A 27,179-nucleotide genomic window follows, 5' to 3' on the forward strand; every position below is an offset into this window, starting at 1 on the left:
CTTCGTTTAAATCATAGCCACACATTGGAGTATAGACATTCATAAAAAATAATGACAAATTGGGTTGTGGCCTATTAAAAATACGTGTTCATTAACATTTTATGTATTTGTATAACGTTACCAACAAATTTGTATAGAAATGACCTTAAACTGTAAACGTTTAATAGTTAATTAGAAATTCAAAGATAAAATTTTTACACTTCAAAATAAAATCAGTGTTATGCATCTGTCGATAGATAGTGCATATAGAATGGGCACGATATCAACGTAACAAAGATATGTCTATTGACTGAAGGAATATATATAATCGAATATTATCAAACATCTTCATAGTTATTAAGTAAAAGGCTATAGTATGTGCATATTTATATGTCATGTTATTATTTAGTTTAGAAACCGAAACGACACAGATTATATTGACGAAATAGCTGTGTTCTCCTGCACGTAATCTAATATGTAAAGACACGCTAATAACTAAACAGCTAATGTGAGTAAAACTTTTATGATAGATTTATATAGCTGGTGCTCGACCATATATTCTAAAATAGTGTTTACATTGCTTTATGCATATTTGTCGATAATCTTGCATTACTGTGGAATCATTCAACTTCATGGGTACTAATTTTCGTGAATTGAGAAAAACTTGTATCTTCGTGGATATTTGATTTACAAATGTATTTTGTTTGCCAAAGTCTGCGTACAGCATTTAAACACAGGTGTAATTTATTTCACATTTAAACTCATGTGTTACCTGTCCTTACGAAATTTAAGAAAATTGTTATCTAACGAATATTTATGAATAAATTATAATCCTGGTACTTTTGATAACTATTTAAGGGTTGATCTACGAATTACATTGCATGATTCACATTTAAAAGTTGGTACACTACTGGCATCCGAACTCATATAGTGATGTTTATAATCAAACCTATACATGTATGTATTTGTTCTGTAATAAATGACTTCGTAGCTTATAAAAGATTATCTTTAATTTTAGACCAGTATGTCTACTTTAATTGGCATCCTTCTAGACGTGTCTGCTTCCATGCGTGAAAATTCAAAGGGAAAGATTAATGAAGAAGGTGGCGAATGGGCAAGGTCAGTTTTTAAAGTTATTGATGACTTGGTAAAGCATGACGTATCTTCAAATAACCAAGTGTTTGCGATAGGTGTTGGGGGGTGCAGTGATGAAACGTTCGATATTTTAAAAACAGTAAAACAGTTTCAAAGTCGACATATAAAATCCAAAAATGAACAATCATATGATGACATGTTAGAAAGATTGTTTACAGTCCTCGAGAATGGAGGAGCACGCACAATTCGAAAATGGGCTACTCCAGCAGTAATAAAAAATACAACTCATATTGATACGATTGCTTTGATATTAGAAGAACTGCAATCCAATGAAAAATTTCTCGAAAACTTTGTGTATAAATGTTTACCGTTATCCTGTCGAGATTGGACAAGAGAACCAACAGAGATATCTAGGGCAAATTGGTACTATGAGCTTGGTGTCAGATTTATGTACAAGTGTCAAAATGGATACGTGAACACAGCCACTAAGTATTACACAGCTACAGAAGGTCATGTGTTAGAGGTTGAAAAAAAAGCCAAATCATATTTGTTGAAGCCAGTAGAAGATGTATACACAGTACACGAAGCCTCTGAAATAGTACATGGATATGTTGATGAAGAGGAACTAACAGACGAAAGAATCGACGAGCTAATGGAAATAGTTGAACCCTTTATTTATGGAAGGACACCTCTGTATACGTCAATCGAGGAGGCAACAACACTGTTTTTACGGAATAAGTTTAAAGAACATAAGAAACTTTTGTTCGTCCTATCCGATGGGGATCCGACCGATGAAGGTGAACTTCCTAGAGCCTTGTCTAGATTCAAAAATCTGGATATAACAATTGTTACTTGTTTCATTACGAGATTAAACGATGTTACGCCGCTTACTCTGTTCTGTGAAGAAAGTCCATCGTGGGATAATGGTGCAAAATTCTTGTACCGATTGAGCTCAATTATTCCTACAGATCGATTATACCGTTCAATATTTGTAAAGCGTGGATGGAAAATCGATAGCTTAAACAATGAAACAAGGTTATTCTTACAAGTAAATCACCCAGACAACATTCATGACGCTTGTGATTTAGCGAAAACCATTGTTTGTTCTCAGGATGCACTTTCAGATCTGTTGGTGAACGTTTCACTAGATATATATATCAATAAAAGAACCAAGGAGTTAGGAGCAGGGAACCAAGGAGATGATGAAACTTGCTATGCGTTTGTTGCAGCTACAGTAATTCATCTATCGATGTATCGAATCTTGGGAAGAGAGGGCGACTACCCAGATTTTAAAACAATTCTGCATGATATCATACAGTGTTATGGAACCAAGGCAGCAAGTACATTGCGTGTTTTAAAGGAAGTATGTCCAAAATACCGTTTGCAATGCCGACATATAGGAATTGAAGGTGCATTAAAAGCAATAACAGAAAAACGACCAGTTGTTGCTACTTTCGGGGTTACAGGTGATGAGCATCAAACGTTTTGCGATTTCTTTAACGAAAACCCTATGGGTATTCTTTCAAAAGAGGACATTGACATTACAACAAGAGACCCAATGATCAAGTCTTCCGAACTCAGTGGACATGCTGTTGTCCTTACCAGTTTTAACGCAGAAAGCCTCCGGTTTATGTCATCTTGGGGTGAGAAATGGGGAGATAATGGTTTCTTTAGAGTCGAAAATGCTGATGTTCTGAATATGCGATTTATTGATGTATTCTGGGATTCCAACAACCTTACTACCGATGAGAAAGCATATTACAAGGAACATGGGAAAAGAAAAGCACATGAGATGATCGAAAAATATATCGGGTTACAGAAGGCAGAATATGAATGTCCTTTATGTAAAGTCGTATCCTTGGTCACCGAGTTTACCGGATCGATACTAGAAGCAATGTGTCCGGAATGCGATGGAAAATTCCGATGTGATAATATCGGAAACATTCTTGCAATGAATATTTATCTAACATCACTAGCTGCAAAACCTGCTGCATGTAAGAAATGACGCATTCTTAAACCTTTCTGCATTAATATTAACTCAAATAACATTGTGCTAAAAGTTAGATTTTCTAAGGGTAGCCCGAATAATCTTTTTCATTTAGCTTCAGGAGATGCACTTCTTATATATATAACATATCTTGCAGTTGTAAATCTGACACGTGTTCAATATGTTTATATCACGTGATGATTAATATAGTTATTTGAGTGGATAACCCAATTTGCTAATTATCCTCATTATTTAAAGGCAATTTAAAATCATAAACGACAAATTCTTATTACTCTATACAACTTATGTGTAATCTACATTATTATATCATCATGATCATTTAAACATAGTACAAAAATTAATGAAATCATTCCCCAAACGCATATCCCAGTGTTAAGATTAACATTCAAAATAGTCTTTTATGAAGTTAATCTTAATCTCAAATCCAATTTAAATAATTCTTTGGAATATTCGTTAAAGCGTCAGCCAAATTTTCCGATTTTGATCATAATGAGTACATTGTATTTGTGATATATTTAACATTATAAGTTATTTTGCTGTATTGAAATTTTATATCCGCATAATCAATAAATAAATTAAAATGTTTTCTACCAGTACTCGAAAACTGAATGTTAACTCACTATACTAATCGTATTACATAACACCAAACAAATATCAGCATTATATCCTCTGTTTGTGTTTTCTGGTGTATTTGTGTAATTTTGAAAACCAGATATGATTACTGGTAGATGTTGCAGGTGTTGTTGTGTCGTTTGTTTGCTGTCCTAATAATGTATTCCAAATCTCCCTTTGTTTCCTCTGAAAAGATTAAAATAGGGGGACCAAGAACGAAGTTTACGGCAGAAAACACTAAATAAATCTCAAGATTGTATAAAATTTTAACAAATTGTTGTTTAAAGAATCAAATTCCGACGGATATAACAATAGACATAAAAATGTGCTGCATACATACACATGTCATATCTAGGACATTTAACAATATGCAACACGAAATACACAGTTCAAGCGTTAATTATGTTTTATCACAAAGTATTCACACATCATTCAACCTCCGTCTGTCTTCAAAATTGCACCACCTGCAATGAAAATATATAACTGTTATGAACAGTATCACATTTGTAGATTCCAATTCTTCCATAATATAATCATTAATATATTATGAAATATCAAGTTCAGGTTCATACTTTTTAAATATTTTTTTGTATTTATATATAAGTTTATTCACAGTCAAAGTTTACCATTACTGTAATAAAGTTTTAAAATGCTTATTGGGCTCAGCAAATGGTCTAAATACATTATGAATCACTAGCCTGTCAACACTGAGGTTTCGATTTCGCCCCCCCCCCCCTTTTGTGGCAGGTGCACTAGATTCCGGTCTTTATTTCTTTTTTCCTCCGATGGTCGGTGGTGCTCATCGGCCCATCCGATCACCTTTAACAATGATAACTGACCATCCCAAAATAGCTAAAAGTGCTTAATGCAAATTTAGTATATCATTGCTTTGCTATAAATAAAGGCAACAGTAGTATACCGCTGTTCAAAACTCATAAATCCATGGACAAAAAACAAAATCGGGGCTACAAACCAAAACCGAGGGAAAAGCATTAAATATAAGAGGAAAACAACGACACAACACCGAAACGCAACAGCACACAGAAACGGACCAAGCTGACAATAATAAAGCTGACTATAAAACTGACAATAATATACAGAATTTTCTATGATTTATAACTTCTTATATCATCTTTGTGCTTTTGCCCATTAAATGACAAAGTGTTATAAATTAGGAAATATGAATTTCACTAGCTAAAGGTCGAGGGATTGAAAGAAAGGTAAAATATTAGATATCATTATCTACTCGATTAAAGACATGATGATCATGGTAACAGTCTTTTTTAACAGTTACCGTTTACAGGAATGACAAGTGCCAGTGCTTTAGATCATAGTCAAATACTCTTCTGCTTACATCATGAGTACCAGGTATGATATGGAGTTGTTTGGTTGAGTGAAACAGCTACATTCAAGAGGGTTTAATACATTATGAGTCAGTGTCAACTTTGTTTTTTGATCATGTCAAGTACATTCGACGTCAAACTGTCATGATATCTATACTACTAAAATAACGAGGTACAATTCGTTATCCTACAAGCCAGATTAACGACGAATCAAAGAATTCCGCTTTATATTCTAGTATATAAGTAAAATAAGACAAGCTTTAAAAATCATTTCATTCCAGGCCCTTTTGTTTTTTCCACACGATTAATATAACCAATTATTAACAAGCTCTGTGTTGAATCCTATACTGATACCAATAGTATATGTCACCTATGGTTTTCAGTTATAGTACGAAAACAAGGATGTATTCAAACAGAAAGATTTTGAAAGCAGAGAAAAATCTGGATCTTGTAATCAGCATGACGTTATCAGATGATAATACCAATACTAAAATTCATGCGAAAAATATAACGTAGGTATTTTAATTCAGTAGGGGACCAGCGATATCGCCTGTGTGCTATAGTGTAATTTTTCGAGACCTGAGTGCATTGATATAGCACTGTGAAAACTGAACAGTTATAATTTCATACCATCAAGCAAATTAAAATACCAAGATAATAGTTCAAATATTGTACTATAGAAGAAGTATCTGCTCCACTTCCTGCAGTTGTTGATACTGTGTTCTTTGAAGATTTTGTTGTTCCTGCAGTTGAAGTAGGTGTTGAGTTTTCATTGCTGACAGAAGCTGGTACTGTTACGTTTGGCGTGGTTGTTAAAGGTGGAATTGGTATTGTAGTGTTTTCTGTGCTTGCTGATGTTGATGTATTATCTATTGCTGAATTTGATGAAGATGATACTGTTATTGTAGGAAGACTTGTAGCAGAATTTTGTCTTTTCTTTCTAATTTCTGCCAATGGAAAGATAAAAAAAGAATTACTATAATTATCAAACATGATTTGGAAAGTATTTATTTGTACAGTGTCTGAAATATGTATTTGTCTTGAACATGACGTTTTTAATGCTTCTCATGTGCACACCTGAAAACCAGTTGTAATGCGTGCATTTGTTTCACGTTTCTAAGACGTCTTGTTACGGTGTCTTCAGGAATATTTCATACATCGTTTCAAAATAAAAATCTTTTAAAAAGACTTTGAAAGTGAATATAAACATGTATCACCGAATTTGGTAAAGGAGGATATGACCCTGTTTAGACAGCGACTGTTCTTATTTTAACATTGAAACTTTTTTTTTGAATAGGTAAAACAATAAGGATTTTAAAAGATTTTCAAACATGTCACTTTAAACGTGAACTAATTATATACCTATGCAAAAAACATGCACGAGAAATAAATAGTACTGGATGAATTGATCATATAAATGCAATATTTATAATTCTGTTTTAAGCTTATAAGTTCACGAAATATTGAAATTGCAAATATTCGCTGGATTAGGTTGTGTTACATGCTTCTAATGTGCACACCTGAAAACCAGTTATAATGCGTGCATTTGTTTCACGTTTCTAAGACATCTTGTTACGGTTGAACTTTTGCAAATTAAAAAAAAATACAACATGTGCATCAATTGAAACATACCATTTCCTCTTAAAGCATAGGCCCCATTCACTATACACACATGTACCATACATAATAAGACTAGACAATATGACGTTTTCTGTAATTATAATATTTGTATATTAGCATGAATTATATTCGGTGTTGGGTATTTGTCAAGCATGCCAAAGCCGTATATGAACGATGAAGAGAATCAAAATAAAGTAATACATCTAGAGGGCAACACAAGAGCATCATATAACTATTTGATTCTTTTATCATAACGATTATCAATATTGTTTGAACCATATTTATAAGCCTGCTCTTTTAAGAACCATGTGTGTATAACCGCTATATTTGAGACTGACGGGATTTCAAATACATGTTGTCTTGTAGATGCAAATAAGTCCATTTCGATTAAGTGTCCTCCATTGCATTTTTTCAAAAGCAAATATAAGTTATGAGTTGAAATATGAGATAACAATTGTATGTGAATATGTGTCTTTAGCAGAATAATAACAGCGAAAGTTAACTATCACTATACTAAAAAATAACGCTTACCATGATGACATACAATCAACGGAAACTCAAATCATCGTACTAAACCTTTTTAATTTACCCTATTTATATCATTCCGTTTTAATTCTCGAGTACGTAAATGATATGGTATTCTTCGCGTGATTATCATAACTTAACGAAAACATAGTAGTATAAGTCGGTTAAACGTCACTTTAATACTATCTTTATCCAAAAGGATATTGTTTTACTAAGTTCAGACACACCACTGATTATCTTGTAATTGATAATATAACAAATCAATCTAGTAACGACATGTGAATTGTGCATATGATTAAATAATTGAATAATCGTGCGATTGCAAGAGAAATGTGTTTGTTCAATGTTTATTGTGGCACGGTAAAATTCAAACTCACATAGTATTTGTATGTTTTTGTCCAGTCATTTTACAATGTATTTACATGGTAAAACAAATGATGAATTATTGTCATGGTCCAGAGTTTAAACGAAAACTTGGTGATATACGAACATGTATGCATTCTTTGTACATGAATTCAAACTATACCAAGCCATTTAATAACATACTCGTATATAAATACTTATCCGTATTTTGCACAACTTTTGGATGGAGGAAATTTTGTGTCCTCAATGCTCTTCCACTTTGTACTTGTTTGGCTTTTTAACTGTTTTGATATGAGCGTCACTGATGTGTCTTATGTAGACGAATGTCTGGCGTATTGAATTATAATCCTGGTACATTTGATTACTATCAAATATTTTATATATATTACAGAAATACTATGGACAGGACATGTTTGTACAATGTACGACTTTAAATCTACAGTTGTCTCTCTTTCTACTAATATATTTCATTTGTAAGACAATATTTAGATTATTGAAGCCATTTTAAACTGTTAGATTCAGAATTGAAGTATTTGAATAGCATTGCTAGAAATATCCAATTAGGTTTTTAAAAAGATCTTGTAGTAAGCTTAAACCAGGTTTGTAATTGTGAATGTAAACAAAACTATTATCATTGATACATTAGTTAATAAGTACACAATAACATGTAGAATATGGAATCAAATGTTTATTTTCAATTTAAATAGAATGAAACTGCATGTACATTTACTTATTTTTATATATTATATGTCAAGAAAGTTTTTTAAATCCATTGTATCGAATTTCAGTCGCTTTGTATGTATATAGGTAGTAGTTTTGTGTGAACAAATCGGGGCCTTATTTTAGCCAATAGAATGTAATGTCATTGTTGAATATTTGTGTAAATATGATCGGCCTTTTAATCAAACAATATAGTCCATTAGACCTGAAACAGCGGCGATCAATTTATCAGCCCAAATTTTAAATTGGTTCATTTAAAAGCTTGATAAATGTTTATAATTAAGGTTCTAATTCATTCAGACAAAACTTTACTAAAAATGTAATTGGAATATACAGTTGGCTTTTGAGAATCAAAGGTTAATGGAGGAACAAAACAAGTGAGTATATGCGCAGCGATACGTTCATTCCTGGTTGTTTTAGTCCAAATTATTGATTACTATCAGCCGGCACAATTTTGTAAACATTAGGGTTAGGATTGCAATCATGGTACTCCGTCTTAAGTTTTCTTAGTAAACATTTGTTAACTGTAGTTTTTTTTTCGTTTTTGGCAGGGTGTTGTCTACCTTCTGACTTTTGAGAAGTAATCTCATATTACCAAAAAACATATTCAATTCTATCTTAAACATTCAGTTTTCCACATGTTCTATAAATAAGAAGATGTGGTATTACTGTCAATAAGACCCTTTTCCACGAGAGAGCAAAATGATACAGAAATTTCAATTACAGGTCACTGTTCGGCATTCAACAATGAGCAATCCCATACCGCATAGTCAGCTATAAAGGGGCCCGAAAACTAAAGGCCTAATTTAAGAAAACAGTATTACATATAAATTATTGTTCTATCGATACTTTTTAAAATGACGAGTAGACGATTCAGGAACCAGGCATTATACCATCACACAGTTGAGATTTTCATTTACTGAATGTTCATTCGATATAAGATTGATACATTTGTACTAACATGAGTAAAACGACGAATATGTTTCAATCGTCGTAATTACATCTCGTCTCCTTCCCCGAATTTGACCTTCTGAATGAGACATATCACAGGGATTTTACAAATGTAGTACATGATTAATATGAAGAATGCAACGTGGGGAACTAGGCCTTCCGGAGATCAATCTGTTTTCGGTGGGTGTTCGGTTTGCTAAGTTGCTACTTTTTATTGTATGTTCAGTGTACTGTTGTTTGTCACTTTTGTTTTATTTTTATTTTTGACTTATAAGTTTGAATGACCCTTTAGTATGTTTCGTCTCTTTTATTAATGAACAGTAGAAGGTCCAGGACCGAATTGATATAGCATCACAAACGACAGTTTAGATTTGCATTTGCTAAACGTCTATAAGATATATGATGCATGTTAAATTATACATAGGTACTTACACAAGCTTGTGTTCTGTTCTATGTCTTTTCGTCTTTTTTTGTTTTTGCCATGGTTTTGTCAGTTTGTTATTTTACCTATGGAGTTTGTACATGTATATCCCTTTGGTTTCTTTCTCCTCTCTATCACATTGCGCAAAGTATATTTAAACTGTTTACATACTAGATATTCTCCTAATGTTTGATATAAAAATCCACTTATAAGAATGGGACGTTATTATCTACTATAATTTAGATAAGTAGTTATCAAAAGTACTAGGATTATAATTTAAGAAGATACGGTATGAAGGCACCATAGAGACCAATCTCCATCAAGGTCACAAGTCCCCATGCATAAAAATTAACAAATAAAGGTCATTGTTTTGTCTTCAACAAGGATTCTTGGCTCACACCAACATAAACATTTTAAACACGATTCAGCTACTGCGACCATACCTTGATATATGTATTGCAATGATCATCATTTTCATTCTTGAACTTTGTTGTGTAACAGACCAGTTTGAAAATGAAATGTCTTTACAGATCGAATGATTTGACATCAATCTATAGGTTTTTTTCTAGTATACTTGTCCCAGTGAATTATTAAATTTGTGAAGTCATTAATATTTGAAATGAACATTTTATTTAAAAAATATATAAAATGAAAATCTTACATATACACATCAAATAGTAACAAAATGAAACAAGATAAGAAACGTACATTTACACTGTCACACATATATACAATGACCAATGTCATAGATATGTTTTCAATAAGCTGAGAAATGTAATACAAAGTTCAAGCATTCTTTACCGAGCTATGGACACAATATGGTCTTCTAAAACTGCACTGCACCCATTCCTTTCTCTTCAAAGTTGTAGCATCTGTAAGAATAGACAAAAATGATAAAAAAAAAATACAATGTCAAACGCATTTATGAATTTAAATCTCATCAATTATAGACTAGAATATTGAGTGAAGTTGAAATCATCCCTTCGTAAATTTTACGGACGCCATCATGATTTGGTTGACCGAATAACCGTTTCACAAATGATATCGGATATGTTCCTTGCGTCGTAACTACAATCCCCTTCCCTTTCATAAATGTTACCTACCGAATAAAACTATTTACCGGATTTGATATCACATAAGCAACACAACTGGTGCCACATGTGGAGCAGGATCTGCTTACACTTCCGGAGCACCTGAGATCACCCCTAGTTTTTGGTGAGGTTCGTGTTGTGTATTCTTTGGTTTTCTATGTTGTGTCATGTGTACTATTGTTTGTCTGTTTTTCTTTTTCATTTTTAGCCATGGCGTTGTCAGTTTGTTTTAGATTTATGAGTTTGACTGTCCCTTTGATATATTTCGTCCCTCTTTTAAATGCAATTGTTGCCTTAAAATACCAAAAAAACAAAATAAAAGACATTCAAAACAGAAAATCGAAAAATTATAAAAAGACGAACATACCGACGAAACACAACATAGAAAACTCTCGTTTACCAGCTGGTTTTATTAGTGTGAGTGTATTCTTGAACGTACTAAATGGCACAGCAAGTTCTTCAAATCAATTAAGGACTTTTGAACAGCAGTTCACTACGGTTGCCTTTATTTAAGGATGTTAAATATTGTCCTGAATAGAAAATTGGTAAGGACACAAATTTTAAGGGATGCTGCTTTAGAAACCGACTATTATAAAAAAAAAAAAACAATGTTGTTCAATACTTTGCGTAAAATATAGTAATGATATCTATGATTTTGTATCTTTCTATTTTATTTTCAAGAACTTATTAATAAAGTGTATCCCTCCCCTTTACAGAGATAAATGGTATATCAAAAATAAGTTGTTGAATAATTTGAATTGAAATTATATCAGATGACCAGATTGATATACGTTATACTACATTAGCATCTAAAAAACTGACAATCGTTACGATAAATTAATATCCGTAGTAGTCATCTGAATTTTTAAGAAAGAGAAAAAAAACTTTTACTTGCACAATGTGAAACGTAAAATATTAACCCAAATACCGAACTCTCAAGGAAAATTCAAAATACATACATGTTATCAAATGCCAAATTCTAAAGCTCAAACACATCAAACGATTGGATACTAGTAACAAATGTCCTATTCTTAACTTTGTACATACATTTTCTTATGTAAAAAATGGTGGATTAAACCTAGTTTTACAGCTAGCTAAACCTCTCATTTGTATGACCGTCGCATCAAATTCAATTATTTTGATATCGATGCGTGATTAAAACAAACAGATCCAATAGGTTAAAATGTCAATAAATGGATACAGCAGTCAACATTGTGTTATCATCTCCTTGTTCAGTAACAAAATCTAGTTTTTCTTTCTCTTTAGATACCTTAATATATTATAGCTTCAAAATGTCTGTTAAAATCTTCAATGAAATTATTTATTAAATCCTGAGTAAACACAAACCTTACGCCGTGTTGAAGTGATTTTTTATGCTTGATTGATGGTTCGAGTTTAACCCCACCTTTTCTACACAATTGGTTACAAAGTGACTGTTTTAATTGAGAAGAAAATCGAAGAGATTGGAGAGAAACAACAACCTCGTCAGAAAACTTAAACTACTAGTCAATAAACTCATTAAAAGCACCTGTAACGTAAAAACCTCCACTAACAATTTCTGGCCTTGATAATGATTAATGATTGATAATGATGCGTTTTTTTAGGGAAATGTCATCTCCTTGTCAATCATACCACATCTTCTTATTTTATAGTGAGTGTCGTTATATTTTTACATACCAGAATGCAGATAACAATACCAAAATAATAGTTGACAGATTGAATTTTGGGTCCAGTTTCTGCTCCACTTCCTACAGTTGTTGATGATAATAGAGCTTCTGAGTTAGGACCAGTTTCGGGTGTGGTTGATTTTGCTACATGTGCAGTTGAACGGGGTGTTGATTGTTTTGCTACATTTAAAGATGAACTAAATGTTGGTGGTTTTGTTACATCTAAATATCCCCCTTCAAAGGTTGTACTTTGTAATGTTGTTGTCGAAGATGCTGAAGTTGTTGTACTATGTTGTATTGTGGTTGAGGATGCTGAAGTAGCACTTCCGTCTGCTGCTCGTGTTCTTGATTCTGATTGGACAAAAAGAAGCAAAAGAATAATTATGATTAAAAAACATTGTGATGAGTTAAAAAGAGGAGCGAAATTAGGATACCAGAGGGACATTCAAACTCATTAATCGAAAATAAACTGAAAATGCTATTCCTAAAAGGGAAAAAGATAAACAGACAAACAATAATAATCAAAACAGAACATAGAAAAATAAAGACTACGCAACACGAATCTCACCGTAAACTGGGGTGATATCAAGTGTTTTGGAAGGGTAAGTAGATCCTGTTCCACATGTGCATCCGTCATGTTAGAATATTTTCTTATCTTACCCCCTATACACTTCTGGAAATATCATTGGTTTAAAGCGATAACGTTGTTCTAGAGGCTGTGTATATATCATATGAGTTAAGTAGGCTTGGTTAATTCTAATACACGATAAGAGATGGTGTTACGTCCGTCGATACAAAATAAGTAACGTTTTGTGCGGACAACTGATGAAGAAATTGATGATTGACGATTGAAATAAATGTTTTTGTATAAACCAACGGTCATGACGGTTGCATCTTCTACATATTTAGAATAATTGATCAATTTGATAGACTACTATTCGTAATGCAACCTGTTGTCTAATTGGCACTCATACCACATTTCCTTTTTATCCATTATTTTATCAATTTGATACATACCATCTTCTCTTGGATCACGCCCATCAGTACCTCTTGTGTGTACTAAGCAGGTTTGTACAATACATACTAAGGCTAGGTAATGAATTGTTTTCTGTAAATATTAAAAAGATCTGGTATGAGTACAAATAAGACAATTCTCCATCCAAGTCGCAATTTGTTAAAGGTAAACAATTATACAGCTTTTGCTCACACCAAATACACAGCTATGAAGGGCCTTAAAATTAATAGTGTAAAACCATTGAAACAGAAAAACCTACGTTACAATCTATAAAAAAGAAGCGAGATATGAGAAACATTTTATGAACCATATCAACAAACGACAACCACTGGCGCAAACAAATGCAGCGTTTTAAGCGTTTGAACACAACTGATAAACATTTTCCCCAACCTGAATGAAAACTGCGAATGTGTCAAAGAGACAACAACCCGACCATGGGGCATAAAACAGCCCAAGGTAACCAAAGATTCTCCAACACAGCAAACAAAAATAACGCTTTTAGAGGCGGGCTTCAGCTGGCCCAAAAAAAAGGTAAGTTATCGAAAAAATATACTAAAAAGTCGCTGCTATGAAAATATTCTATTATGACTGATATCAATGACATGTTGTGATACAGTATATTGTTTTGGTAAAAACTTAAGGACGACATCAAAAGATCAATGAAGGATAAAAAACTTAATTCAAATAGTTTGGGGATGGGTGGTTAAACTTGCTGCAAGTTTTGTTTATCCTACATCGATTTTACATATATCCATATGGGTCAATCAATTTTTCCCAAGTTTAGTTAAGAGGGGGTAGGGGGTCTTTAAAAAAACTATCTGAATTAAGTTTTTTTTATCCTACATTGACATTTTTATGTCGTCCCTTAAGTTTGCATCTGTGATCAATATCGATCTTATCAAGGTTATCTTACATACCAAATGCACTATAACAATAAATTGTATTACATATGTAAATTTCTTGTACCTCATACTAGGTATAAAATAATTTTTTTTTTTTCAAAGTACATGTAGTAGCCAAAAAAACGTTAAATTTTTTTAAACGATCGTACTATGCATCAAATTAAAGATAATCTCAATATGAAGTGTGTTGGTCTCGTTCGCTAAGTCCAATAGACAAAAACTTTTATATTATAAGTCGCAGCTGATATTTTACAATATCAATATGCAGAAAACGTAATACATAAATCGGCAGGTGCCTAACAGCTACAATCAATTTTTTTTTTATCGCAATAAAGTTTTTTAAAAAGTTTTAAATACCACTCAATCGTGTTTTTTTTTAAAGATTTTTTCTTAATTTTCTATCGTAAAAAGCCATTACAAGAATTTGTTTCTAGATTAATTAGAAGTGCACTATGGTAATAAATATTGCTTACCATCCTGGAATAAAGACAACAAAAATTGAATACGTTTGAAAGTGGTGCTTTTTAGATTATGAAGTTTCAAATCCCAGTTATGCAGGTATAACGATATTCTTCGTGTGGTTTAGATAATAGAAGTGTAAGTCAGCTGAACATCACTTTTATACCGACTTTGTCCAACACGATATATTCTTTAACTACGTTAAGTCATACCACTACGTATCTAGTTATTGACACTATAACAAATATTGTTCCTCCGACTAATGATTTTTTTATATTATGCAATTATTGAATTTTGATAAAGTGGATTATTTATCAACCCCAGATATTTGATATACACCGAGGCCAAATTAGTAGTAAAATAATAAAACCACACGATGCGATAGCCTGAGAAATAATGTTAAACTTTATGATTATTTAAGCAAGCACCGTAAACATAGTATGAATTCATTTTTTATCAGATGATTTTACTAAATGGAAATGTATATTCGTTCTAGGTTTGACCTGGTTAAAAATGGATTAAATAGATGTCTCAATTAAAAATCTATAATAATCCTGTATCCAAATTGTGGATATGCAATATCAGTTATATAAACGTTCTATTACTCCTATTACGGAAAGACAAAATAAATCAGAAGAAAATGCCTTAAAATAAAGCATCTGAGTTTAATGATAAATATTATTATCTTGAAATCCGTCAAAACACAGTTGACATTTCTCATTTCTAAATTGGCATTTCTCATTTCAAAATTCATATGTCTCAGCTTGAAGTTTATATGTTCTCGATGTTGACATTTTACAGTTTCATATTGACTAATTTATCTTTAAACTAGAGTTTTCTTAATTTCAACTGTAAATTCCTCACATCCAATTTATAATTGAGATAAGCAGCTTAATCGATTTCGAGAAAGTTGCAAATATGAATTTTGAAATTGTTTATTATAAAAACTTTACAACTAAAAACAAGCCTTTTAATGAGCTAAGTTGGTATATAGGCACATACATACTCATTCAAACAGTATATATGATAGTACTAGTCTTGGATTAATACCAAATAAGAAAATATATGAAGCATAAGGTCGCCTTGTGGTAAAAACCCGTAACGTTGATTTTGAAATGACAGGTTAGATTTGAGTAATGTCATATAGAAATTAGTAATGTGCATCCGAAAGACAATATATAGTTTTACTTCAGACATGATCTTGGTTTTACTTGTAATTAGTGGTATCCTGCTTATAAATACTACATATTTTCGAAAATCTGTCAAAAATTCTGTTTTGATTATATCCAAAATTGTATTACTATCATATTTTTTTTAACCTGTAAGTACACATAATAAAACTAAATGAAAAAACTTGGTAAATGCATGAATTGTATGGCTTTATGAAATTGACCATGGTGCGAGATAGATTCAGAAGATACATGTATAAGCCCTCTTTTTAAAACATTAGAAGCCTCGGGGGTGTCGAACTGATGTACCACTAGCTGGTAAAACATTGAGGTGTGTCAGTTTAATCACGCATAGGGAAGGTGCACTTGAATCCAATTGTTAGTTATTGGGATTGTCAGTTTTTCTCCAAAGGTCAATAGTTTTCTCCGTGTACTTCGGCTTCTCCACCAGAAAACAACCTGGTTGCAACGAAATAATATAATAGTGTTAAAAATAGCGTTAAACACCAATGATTCAAAACTAATACATATAATGTCGATACCAGTTTTTCTGGAACCTTTAGTTATAGTTTTAAATTTGTTTGTACATACTATTATTTACGTTCTAATATTAAAAAGGCCTTCGATATAAGTACATTGTTGTTATTATTCTGGGTTAATTGTTTGATCGATAATCGAGGCACATTTAATCGAACTTTATCACGGAAGGAATTATTTTTTTCATAGTTTTAAGACTTATTAATAAGTAGTAACAAACACATATATATATAATCCCTCGTGTGAGCTGTGAACCACGAAATATTTGCAAAGATTTGCATCATTTTATGCTTATTCATCAGGCAAAAGTTGTGGTTTTTCTTAGTTTTGCGTATGTTTGCTGTTAAAATTGAAAATGGGGACATACATTGCAATTGCGAGTTTAATTAGAAATAGCTTTTTATCACCAGTATCACGTTATAAATGCACAAACAGTTTATCATAGGTATTATAACGTTAGCTGTAGACGTCTTCCGAAGTGATTAGAACTATCGGCAATCCTCGGGTAATCCGAAATCAGCCGATTGCAACGTTAGCTATAGAAATGCACCGAATCATCGGGTTTAAAACTATTTCATCAAATTGTTTACAAATCAGCTTATTTGTTCAATCTAAATAATGACTATATAATCTATGAATAGACATCTGTTGCCTAAACGTTGATGTATTTATAACGCCCTATAGTTAATAAAATAGTATTTATGAAGCGGCAATGATGTATTTTAAACGTGCCCACAATTTGTTCAAATGGAGGAAGGACAATATAATCCCGAGAACATACATTAAAAGGCATTATTAGAAACATGAGTTGACAAACAGCAGTTAGATCAAACACTATTAAACATTTTTTATAATAAATACTACAATACACAGTCATTTAGCAATATTTAATATTTTTTATGTTTTCTTTTAAGTTTATGAGGTTGAGAAAGATCAACGTTGTTTTTTCTTTGAAATTCGTGACTACATGTAAAATATCTTTGAAATTATATATGTTGTTTTGACATTTGATATTTAATGAACATTTAGAAATCCATATAAGCCTACCTCATGGCATTATTGGATAATTTTCTATTAGTTTCGACCATTTATTGATATTACTTTTATGAATTATAAATCTTAACAAAAAGGCATGATACATTGTCGGGACAATTCATTAATGATTTACTTAAGGTGGTACCTAACACTTTCACTAACATTAATTTGGCTCGTTTAATTTTGATAAAATTTTAACAAAGTATTTACGACCCTTTTTTAACAAAAATATAAAAATTTCAAAAATTTTGAACCAACCGTTTTTCAGAAAATTTACACTGGTTATATAGCCCTTTGAAAAACACCAATTTTGATCTTTGAAAAGCTTATTATTTCCTTTACAATACAACGTAATTAAAACGTGTAGCTGACTTTACAGAGTTATCTCCCTTTAGTGCTAGGTGCCACCTTAATCGATGAATTTTTAAAAATGACATTTTAGCTAAACGTTAAATTGCAAAGCTCCATCCGGGTCGAATGTAATCAGTACCATAAAAATTGAAAAAAGTATTATTTAAATAACATTTAAATGTTTCCTTAATTCAGGTTATCAGCATCATCTTGTTGGGTTTAAAGACATGTCATGGTTTATTATGATGTTGAGTATCTGCTAGTGTTCAGTGATCCTCCGTGGTATCTGAGGGTTTAAATGATTTTACAATTATCTGCTTGTGTTCAATGACCCATCTTGGTATCTACATGACTGTATAACCTTATTAAATGTTTCTTAGTTTCGGTTTGTATGCAATAATCCGTCTTTTATCTGATGTTGTAAACTGTTTCCTCTTTTATTGTTGCTGTGTTCAATTGGACATGTTGATATACAACGCTATTAGGTGTTTTCTAGCGTCTTGTTGTGTTCAATGAACCATCTTTATATTTATAACACTAAGTCTTGTAAATGTTTTTTTGTTTCGTGTTGTGTTCAATGACCCATCTTGATTTCTGACAATATGAAAGGTTTCCAAGTTTCCTGTTGTGTGCAGTGGCCCTTTTTGGCGTCAAACTTTATTAAGCGTTTCCCTGTCATTTTGTGTGTTTATAGACCCTCCTTGAAACTTATTCCTATTAAGTGTTTCCTAGTATGTGTTGTCTTCAATGACACATCTCCATATCCAACACTAACTAGTGTTTTCTGGTGTCTTGTTGTGTTAAATAATGAACCATCTTGATTTCTTACGCTTCATATTTTCTTGTTGTATACAATAACCCATCAGATTGTGTTTATAGTTTCTTCAGTATCTTGTTGTGTTCTGTGGTGTTCTGCGGTTCATGATCATTTCAAATAAAAGCACGAAGACTTGCGTTCTTTAAATCAAATAATATACAGGAATTTTTTTTTATACAAACAACACAGACATCGAAATAAATCACAGAAAATATATAAGCACGATATTTATAGAGCTTTTCTACGTAAACCTTAAGGTAATTCAAGCGATTTTGAAGGGTTAGTTGTAGTTTTTTTTTTTGCTCCAGTGATTATTTAAGCATTGATGCTGATGACCAAAAACAATCTGTAACAGATGTGTTCTCTCTCAATAACAGAAAACAAGCAACAGACGGACAGTATGATTATAAGTGACTTGTAAAAAATTAATATATCAGTGATCATATGAGTAGAGAAATGAAATTCAGCGTAAAACGAGACTTTATGGCGACATTTCGGAGGTCTTATCAATTCAAACAGACAACGTTTAAGCTGTTCTCACACCTTGCCTGATAGCTTGAATGGACGAGTACCGCATAAAACGGATATCTAACGGAAGCGAACCGGATAAAACGGATGAATAAGATAAGCGGAAAACTGAAGGCTGCAATAATAAAAGATGTAAATCACACACACACGTGACCTTAGAATAATAAAACAGTTTCTCTGTAACTGGTTTTAGTTTATTATTCAAAATGGCGCCAAGTATTCTGACGAAAGCTGCTTAATTGGTATCTAACGGATGTAAAACGGACAAGAAACGGATACAAAACGGAAACGGAACGAACGAGTGCAACGGACACTTCATCTGTTGGACGGTCGTTCAAAGTTTTGAACATGCTCAAAATTTTCCACCGGACAGAGCGGACGTCAACGGATAAAACGGACGCTGAATGACCATGAAACAGATATGGACGGACGTCTAACGAATAAGAACGGACATCTAACGGATAAAAACGACGGACAGGAACGGATAAAACAAAAGTTATTCGTTAGGCGTCCGTTCGCGATATCCGGTAAGGTGTGACCGCGGCTTTAGGAAAACATAATATTCAACGATATCGCTAGACTCTTTATTTTTTCCCATATTAACTGTTCTGAGTCTGTATAATGCGAACAAAGACAATTAACGACAATTATAGGAGCTTTATTTGTTTTATCAAAGGGTAAATCTGAAATATCTAAGCAAATAAAAATACAAACTTGCCACAGTTTTTAGGTACATGTACATGTCCCCATTTATGAGCTTTTAATTTATGGGTTGAAGCTGGTGTATTAGTTTTACGTTTAGTGTTTTAGTCATAAATTAAGAGCTTGATTTTTTCATACATTTTCTCAATTTTGTCACTTCGTCGGCTTTTATACACGTAGCTGACTATACGCGATATGGGTCTTATTCAAATAATCAGTCGATGAAAACGACATGTTAGAAAAAGTCAGTCATAAGTTAGCTAATGCATTCAGTAGTTGTTCAGTAATGTATTAATGTTGTATATTTATTTAAATGTGATACGACATAGTGATTACTTTGTTAACCCTCTAAGTAATAATCGATTTCCCTTCTAGCAAATGACTGGTGTTATAAATTCAAAAACTATTGCGAGCTTTTTATAAAAGCAAATAGTGCAAATCGATTAGTTTCGATTATAAAAACTCTAATAATTTTGATCTCTGATACTTCTATCAAAATAAAGATTTTCCTGAAATCGCAATATGAGATCTCGCATTTAAATAAATTTTGCAACTTTCGCTCTAATTAATGCACGCAAAAATATCTAAATCTACAGCATTCTGTTACATGTAGGGAAATCACCTAGTAAAGACGAACGGTAGATATCAAATTCACCATTGCTTTTTCTGACATTTTAGCGGCTAATCATAGCCAGTGTTTTAAGCAAAACCCGGGAAATAATGATTATGGTACGACACGAAACAAAACCTGATTATCAAAAAAGGATATGTGACGTTATTGCCAATGATAAACTTACCAATGGAACGGATTTAAAGGATAATTATAATAATGTACAAGTAATTCTAATGCAACAACGTTTGTAACGTTCATTTTAATTGGATAACGTCATTTATTCACATGGCATCTATTGACAATTGATGCTATGGGACATTCGCGCAAGCGCAGACGGCATATGACAAATTTTTAATACACGTTTTAACGTTGATTTCTGTCAGTTTCATTAAAATGGAGATTACAATATTGTATTTTAAGCTCCGACGGCATCAATTGGGGATTTGATGGTCGCAAATACCCGTTTACTGTCTCCGCTAACGCGTCGCCAGTCAACTTAATTTGCGACCATCAAATCCCCAATTGATGCCGTCGGAGCTTAAAATACAATACAGTTATATCCTAATTGTAAGGTCTTCTGCAAAGAGTTAAATCCTTACCGTGTAGTCAGATATAACAGGCTTTAAAGACCAACAACAGTCTTCAAAGCACTACTAAAAAAAACGAACTCCATGTGTATGTTAATAGATATAGGAAGATGTGGTGTGAGTGCCAATGAGACAACTCTCCATCCAACTAACAATTTAAAAAGTAAACCATTATAGGTTTAAAGTACGGCCTTCAACACGGAGCCTTGGCTCACACCGAACAACAAGCTGTAAAGGGCCTCAAAATTAATAGTGGTAAACCATTCAAACGGGAAAACCAACGGCCTGTCCCAAGTCGGGAGCCTGTAATTCAGTGGTTGTCGTTTAAGTTTATGTGTCTTATATTTTTCGATCATTTTTGTAGATACATAAGGCCGATAGGTTTTTCGTTTGGATTGGTTTATATCTTTTTCGGGGCCTTTTATAGCTGACTATGAGGTATGGACATTGCTTATGGTTGACCTATAATTGTTAATTGCTGTGTAACTTGGTCTCATGCGGATAGTTGTCTCATGGACAATCATACCACATCTTCCTTTTATATATATAATACAAATTATATATCTACCCAATCAAATAGATATAGGAAGATATGGTGTGAGTGCCAATGAGACGACTCTCCATCCAAATAACAATTTAAAAAGTAAACCATTATGGGTTAAAGTACGGCCAAAAAGCCTGTTTTATCTAATGATCTTTGAATGTTAAAAATAGATTCATCAATGCATCTTCGTGTTGCTCGTAATACAATTGTAAAGGGAAACTCAACGGCCTAATATTTATAACCTTCAATAACGAAAATGTGCTTGTACACCGACAACGTAATTTTCGTCAAATTAGAGAACAGATCAGCGCCGATAGCAACACAGTTGCTAATTAGTTAATGTGGTATCTAACACTACAGGGAGATAACTCTGTAAAATCAGTTTTCATTAATACGTCGTGCTGTTAATGGAATATTAAGCTTCTTAATGATCAAAATCGGTGTTTGTCAAATTGCTATATAACCAGTGTAATTTTTTCTGACAAAATGGTTGATTTAATTTTTTGGAATTTTTTATATTTTTGTCAAGGGGTCAAAGTAAATACTTTGTCAAAATTATATGAAAATTAAACGAGCCAAATTAATTTTAGTAAACATGTTGGGTACCACCTTAAACAACATTAATTTCAAAGGTTTGGGAATAAAATTTATGTATGAAGAAAATTAAACAATTAACACAGACAAAATAATGTTGTTATGTTTGATTGTTTTTGATAAGTAGTGTATGTAGAATTTTTAGAACGTTCTTTTTTCGGTATGATAAACCACTTATTGACTTGTTATGAGAGTGAAGCTATTGATTGTTGTCCATCGTGTAATAGTTGTTTTATAGTTGTTATTTCAGGAACAACACGCTTTCGATCCCTCTTTTAACAATTATATGAGTGAATGTACATTTTCAATGCGCTTCTATACTCAAAATATATATTTCGAAATAACAATACGACCTTCCAAATCTTTATAAGATGTTGGTTCCAGACATAAAGGCTAGGCTTAGATAGTTATACTTTCAAAAGAATACGTCATAAAATTTTCATTTTCGATAAGTGTGGGTTAAACTGAAGTGTCACTTAATGATAAAAAAATGTAGAGAGGCAACAGCAAAAGGTCCTTGTTTTTGAGATATATGTGTATATTAAGTGATTGAAAATTTGGCGGGAAGTGATTGTCTTTAGATGTTTCATATATATAACATTGACATCCTGTGTGTTTCAAAAACTATGAAAAATAACAAAGAATTCAAAAGTTTTTTTTATCATGACTTTTGACACCAAAACAAAAAAAAGTAGCGTTAGCCGGCAAATTTAAATGGCACATCATATATAAAACTAGAGGATTCCGAATATCTGATACAATGTCAAAAATAAAAGTAGCAAACATCCTTTAAAACACTATATCTATAAGCGAAAAAGAGGATAAATCGGCTAATAAAAAGGGAAACATTGTTCTAGTATTTCTAGCAAAAATATTCTTTTTACAAAATCATATAAGAAATAAATACTTTTAAGTATGGCGATTTAATGAATAAGACTGCCATAATTATGTAAATATCTGTTACAATAGCCGTAAATAGGATTAACCTTATCGTAAATTGAAATATTTTATTAGAATTGATATAATATATATATTATATTTTCTCCCTCATTAATTCAGAGGATATTAGACACTAGACCTGACCAGATATGGCTAGATATTCATTTATATTTTTCATATTTGGGGTTTGGAAATTTATAGAGGTAAGAAAATACATTACATTTGTTGCGTTCTGTGTACTACGTCACGGATTCCTGTTATATTTTATTTTTTTCCTCATTAATTCAGGGGTTAGACACTAGACCTGACCAGATATGTCTAGATATTTATTTATATTTTTCATATTTGGGGTTTGGAAATTTACAGAGGTAAGCAAATACATTACATTTGTTAATCCGCGGACTTTGATAACTTAATTTTCTTCTTCATTGTTGAAGGCCGTACATTGACCGTAACTTGTTTGGAAAGTTATTGAGATAAGCGAAATCATTGCATTTATTATTTCATGACATTAAATAGCTTACTACGGGGATTTCCTGTGCGGTATGCGTTTGGTTCATTGTTGAAGGCTGCATTTCGACCTTTTATTATTAAATTCTATGCTATTTGGTCTCTTGTAGATATGGCTAGACGTTATATTTTTTTTCATATTTGGGGTTTTGAAATTTATAGAGAATAAAAATATTAATTACATTCAGGTGTGCGGGATTTCCTCGCTGTGTTGAAGAACCATTGATGACCTTCGTCAATTGTCTTCTCTTTGGTCGATTGCTTGCGGATTGTTGCCTGTTCCAAGTCAGGAATATGAAAGTGGTATCCATTCGGTTGATCTGTTATGACCATTGTTTTGCCATTTGATTAGGGACCTTCCATATTGAATTTTTCTCGGAGTTTAGTTTGTTTGATTTGATTTATTTTGACACAATCCCTATTTCCAATCTAAATTTTATATTATACAGAATGATATTTGCTCAATGCTGAAAGCCATAATGTGACCAATTGTTGTTAGGTTCTACACTTTTTGGTCTGTGGTGGAGAGTTGTCCCATTGGCAATAATAGAGAATTTTACGCTAACTGTCATCCAATCAGAACCATTGATACAATATAATTGCATAAGAATACCTAATCTTCTTGTGTATACTGTAAAAGTGTAAACAAAACGCAGTTTATTGTTTTTAAATCCGATAAAGCTTAATTGAAATTTGTAATAAAAAAAAACAGGGTCGAAAATAGCAGAGGGACGTTCAAACTCATAAATCGAAAATAAACTGACAACGCCAAGGCTTATCAAGAAAAAAATAAACAAACAAACAGTAGTTCACATAGACAAAATAGGCAACACGAAGCCTACTAAAACTTGAGGTGATATCAGGTGCTTTGAAAGAGAAAGCAAATTCTGCTCCACATGTGACACCCGTTATATAACAAGATCATTTTTATATTGTTTCCAATAACTTTTTTTAAACTAATAATGTTTCTCCTAATTCACTGCATAAAGAGTAGTTATGTAGACCTTGTGTGCAGGCGTATCTATATGCCACGTAGTAGTATTTGGCTGATTATTGCTTGCCTAGAATTCAGTGGCAATAATAACATGCACATTCAGGACAAGAATGTTTTTATGCCCCACCTACGATAGTAGAGGGCATTATGTTTTCTGGTCTGTGCCTCCGTTCGTTCGTTCGTTCGTCCGTTCGTTCGTCCCGCTTCAGGTTAAAGTTTTTGGTCGAGGTAGTTTTTGATAAAGTTGAAGTCCAATTGAAACTTAGTTCACATGTTCCCTATGATATGATCTTTCTAATTTTAATGTCAAATTAAGGTATTGACCCCAATTTCATGGTCCACTGAACAAAGAAAAAGATAGTGTGAAGCTCAGGTTAAAGTTTTTGGTCAAAGTAGTTTTTGATGAAGTTGAAGTCCAATCAACTTGAAACTTAATACACATGTTCCCTATGATATGATCTTTCTAATTTGATGTCAAATTAAAGTATTAACCCCAATTGCATGGTCCACTGAACAAAGAAGAAGATAGTGTGAAGCTCATGTTAAAGTTTTTGGTCAAGGTAGTTTTTGATGAAGTTGAAGTCCAATCAACTTGAAACTTAGTACTCATGTTCCCTATGATATGATTTTTCTAATTTTAATGCCAAATTAAAGTATTGACCCCAATTTCACGGTCCAGTGAACATGTAAAATGAAAGTGCGAGTGAGGCACCCGTGTACTATGGAAATATTCATGTTTATAGTTGATACTTAGTTTTTTCTGTGTGTTGATCAGGACGAGAGGCACGATTTGGGTCCAATTACACATTAAGGATGTGTTTAACTAAGGCAGAACACACGATATGCAGCAGACAATATACATTATCAATAAAGTGTTGTTCCAATGGTTCTTAAATATGAAAAAAAAACTCTTCATAATCGTATGATTAATCTACTTGACGTGGCAGCGTATTTACACATCCTGATCATTCAAACATACACTTTTGAGTAGTTGTTTCCCTCTTTTAGAAAAAAAAAGGATTACATTACAAAGCATTGGATACATTAAGAGGATGGGCAAATATAATTTGTTATTTTAAAGATTACATGGATAACATTTTTAATGAAAAAAGTAAAATAAAAAAAATACTGAACTCCACGGAAAATTCGAATAGGAAAGTCCCTAATCAAATGGCGAAAACAAAATCTCAAAAACTACAAACTGGTGGATTAAACCGAGTTTTAAAGCTAGCTAAACCTCTCACTTGTATGACAATCGCATCAGATTGATGCAATGCAAAAATGTTTAAACATAAAGTCTTCTTTCTCTTTTTGTCAGGCAACATCACCCTATAAAGTCCCACAATGTCCTGGAACACCACCTCTCAAATGTCCGAAGTTATTTGTCAATAAATGTGGCCATCTGAATTCGTGTCCAAAAGGTGAGTCTACTGGAAATATAGTGAATTTATGACCATTCATTCTTTGAAAGCTGATCAGCCTTCGTTTAACTTAAACCATTAGTTTTGAATGATTTAATTGAACATTTTTGACAATGACTTTTTTAGTATTGCTTCTATACTTTTTATGAATAATGACACGTATGGATCCCTTTCTGCCAATACATTCAAGTGTTGCGAGAAGAGATCCACCAGGGTTTTTTTTGCTGGATTAGTGTTGCTTAGTCTTTTTCCTTTTTTTTGGTATGTTTTTTTCTTTCTTTTTTAGCCATGGCGTTGTCAATTTATGTTTTACTTTTGAATTTAAATGACCCTTTGGTATACTGTCAGTTTGCCTCTCTTTAACTGAAATTTAGCAAATTACTTTGACTTTATTTATTCGTCTTCTCATATGTTTTTCAAAATAAAAAAAAAGCTGGAAGTATGATTTCCAATGAGACAACTATCCTTCAAAGTTAAAATGATGTAAATGTTAGCAATCATAGGCAACTACACGACCTTAAATAATGAGAACAATTTATTAGGTTTTGAACATCTCGTTTCATTTTATTTTTTTATCTACCCATTTTGTTTTTCTAAACAACAATTGAATATGTTGGTTGAAGCTGATCCACAAGTCTCATTATTCATAAAAATCATAAGAGTAATATATATGAACTAGTCATTATTCGTAAATGTTTACTCGACCATTATATTGATTTCAAGCTCGGTCATTGAACTAGCTAGTCGAGTTTCGAATCAATTATCATGAATATCTTATCACATTACAAAAACAATCGTAAGTAGCTTATGCAAAGTGTGTTTACATTTTGGTGAGCTTAGAAACCACGGGTGATTCAAGAGTAAAGAGCCGAAAAAATAGTATACTTTAATAGTCTTCATTTTTTAATTAAACTCAACGATTTCAATTAACATGCCCGTTAATAAAACTTTCAATTTAATTAGGATTTAATACTGTTTGCCGGGATGTTATTGATTGATAGTGAACTTTGATAATCGATTTACTCACAAGATTAATAAAAAAAAAATGGAAGGAATTGTGGGTAAAG

At 32.3% G+C, this 27,179-nt stretch overlaps 1 protein-coding gene across 1 annotated transcript in view; it reads left to right on the top strand.

Moving 5' to 3' along the window:
• Positions 1 to 23,310: 23,310 nt before the first annotated feature.
• The window catches only part of LOC134717998 (balbiani ring protein 3-like), a 34,217-nt gene continuing 30,348 nt past the window's right edge, over positions 23,311 to 27,179 (top strand). The window contains exons 1-2 of the mRNA XM_063580496.1: positions 23,311 to 23,390; positions 26,010 to 26,112. Of these exons, the coding sequence (XP_063436566.1) occupies positions 23,337 to 23,390; positions 26,010 to 26,112 (157 nt within the window). The 5' untranslated portion in view covers positions 23,311 to 23,336. The remainder of the gene's footprint in view (positions 23,391 to 26,009; positions 26,113 to 27,179) is intronic.

The sequence above is a fragment of the Mytilus trossulus genome, chromosome 5 (assembly GCF_036588685.1).
Source record: "Mytilus trossulus isolate FHL-02 chromosome 5, PNRI_Mtr1.1.1.hap1, whole genome shotgun sequence".
NCBI lineage: Eukaryota > Metazoa > Mollusca > Bivalvia > Mytilida > Mytilidae > Mytilus > Mytilus trossulus.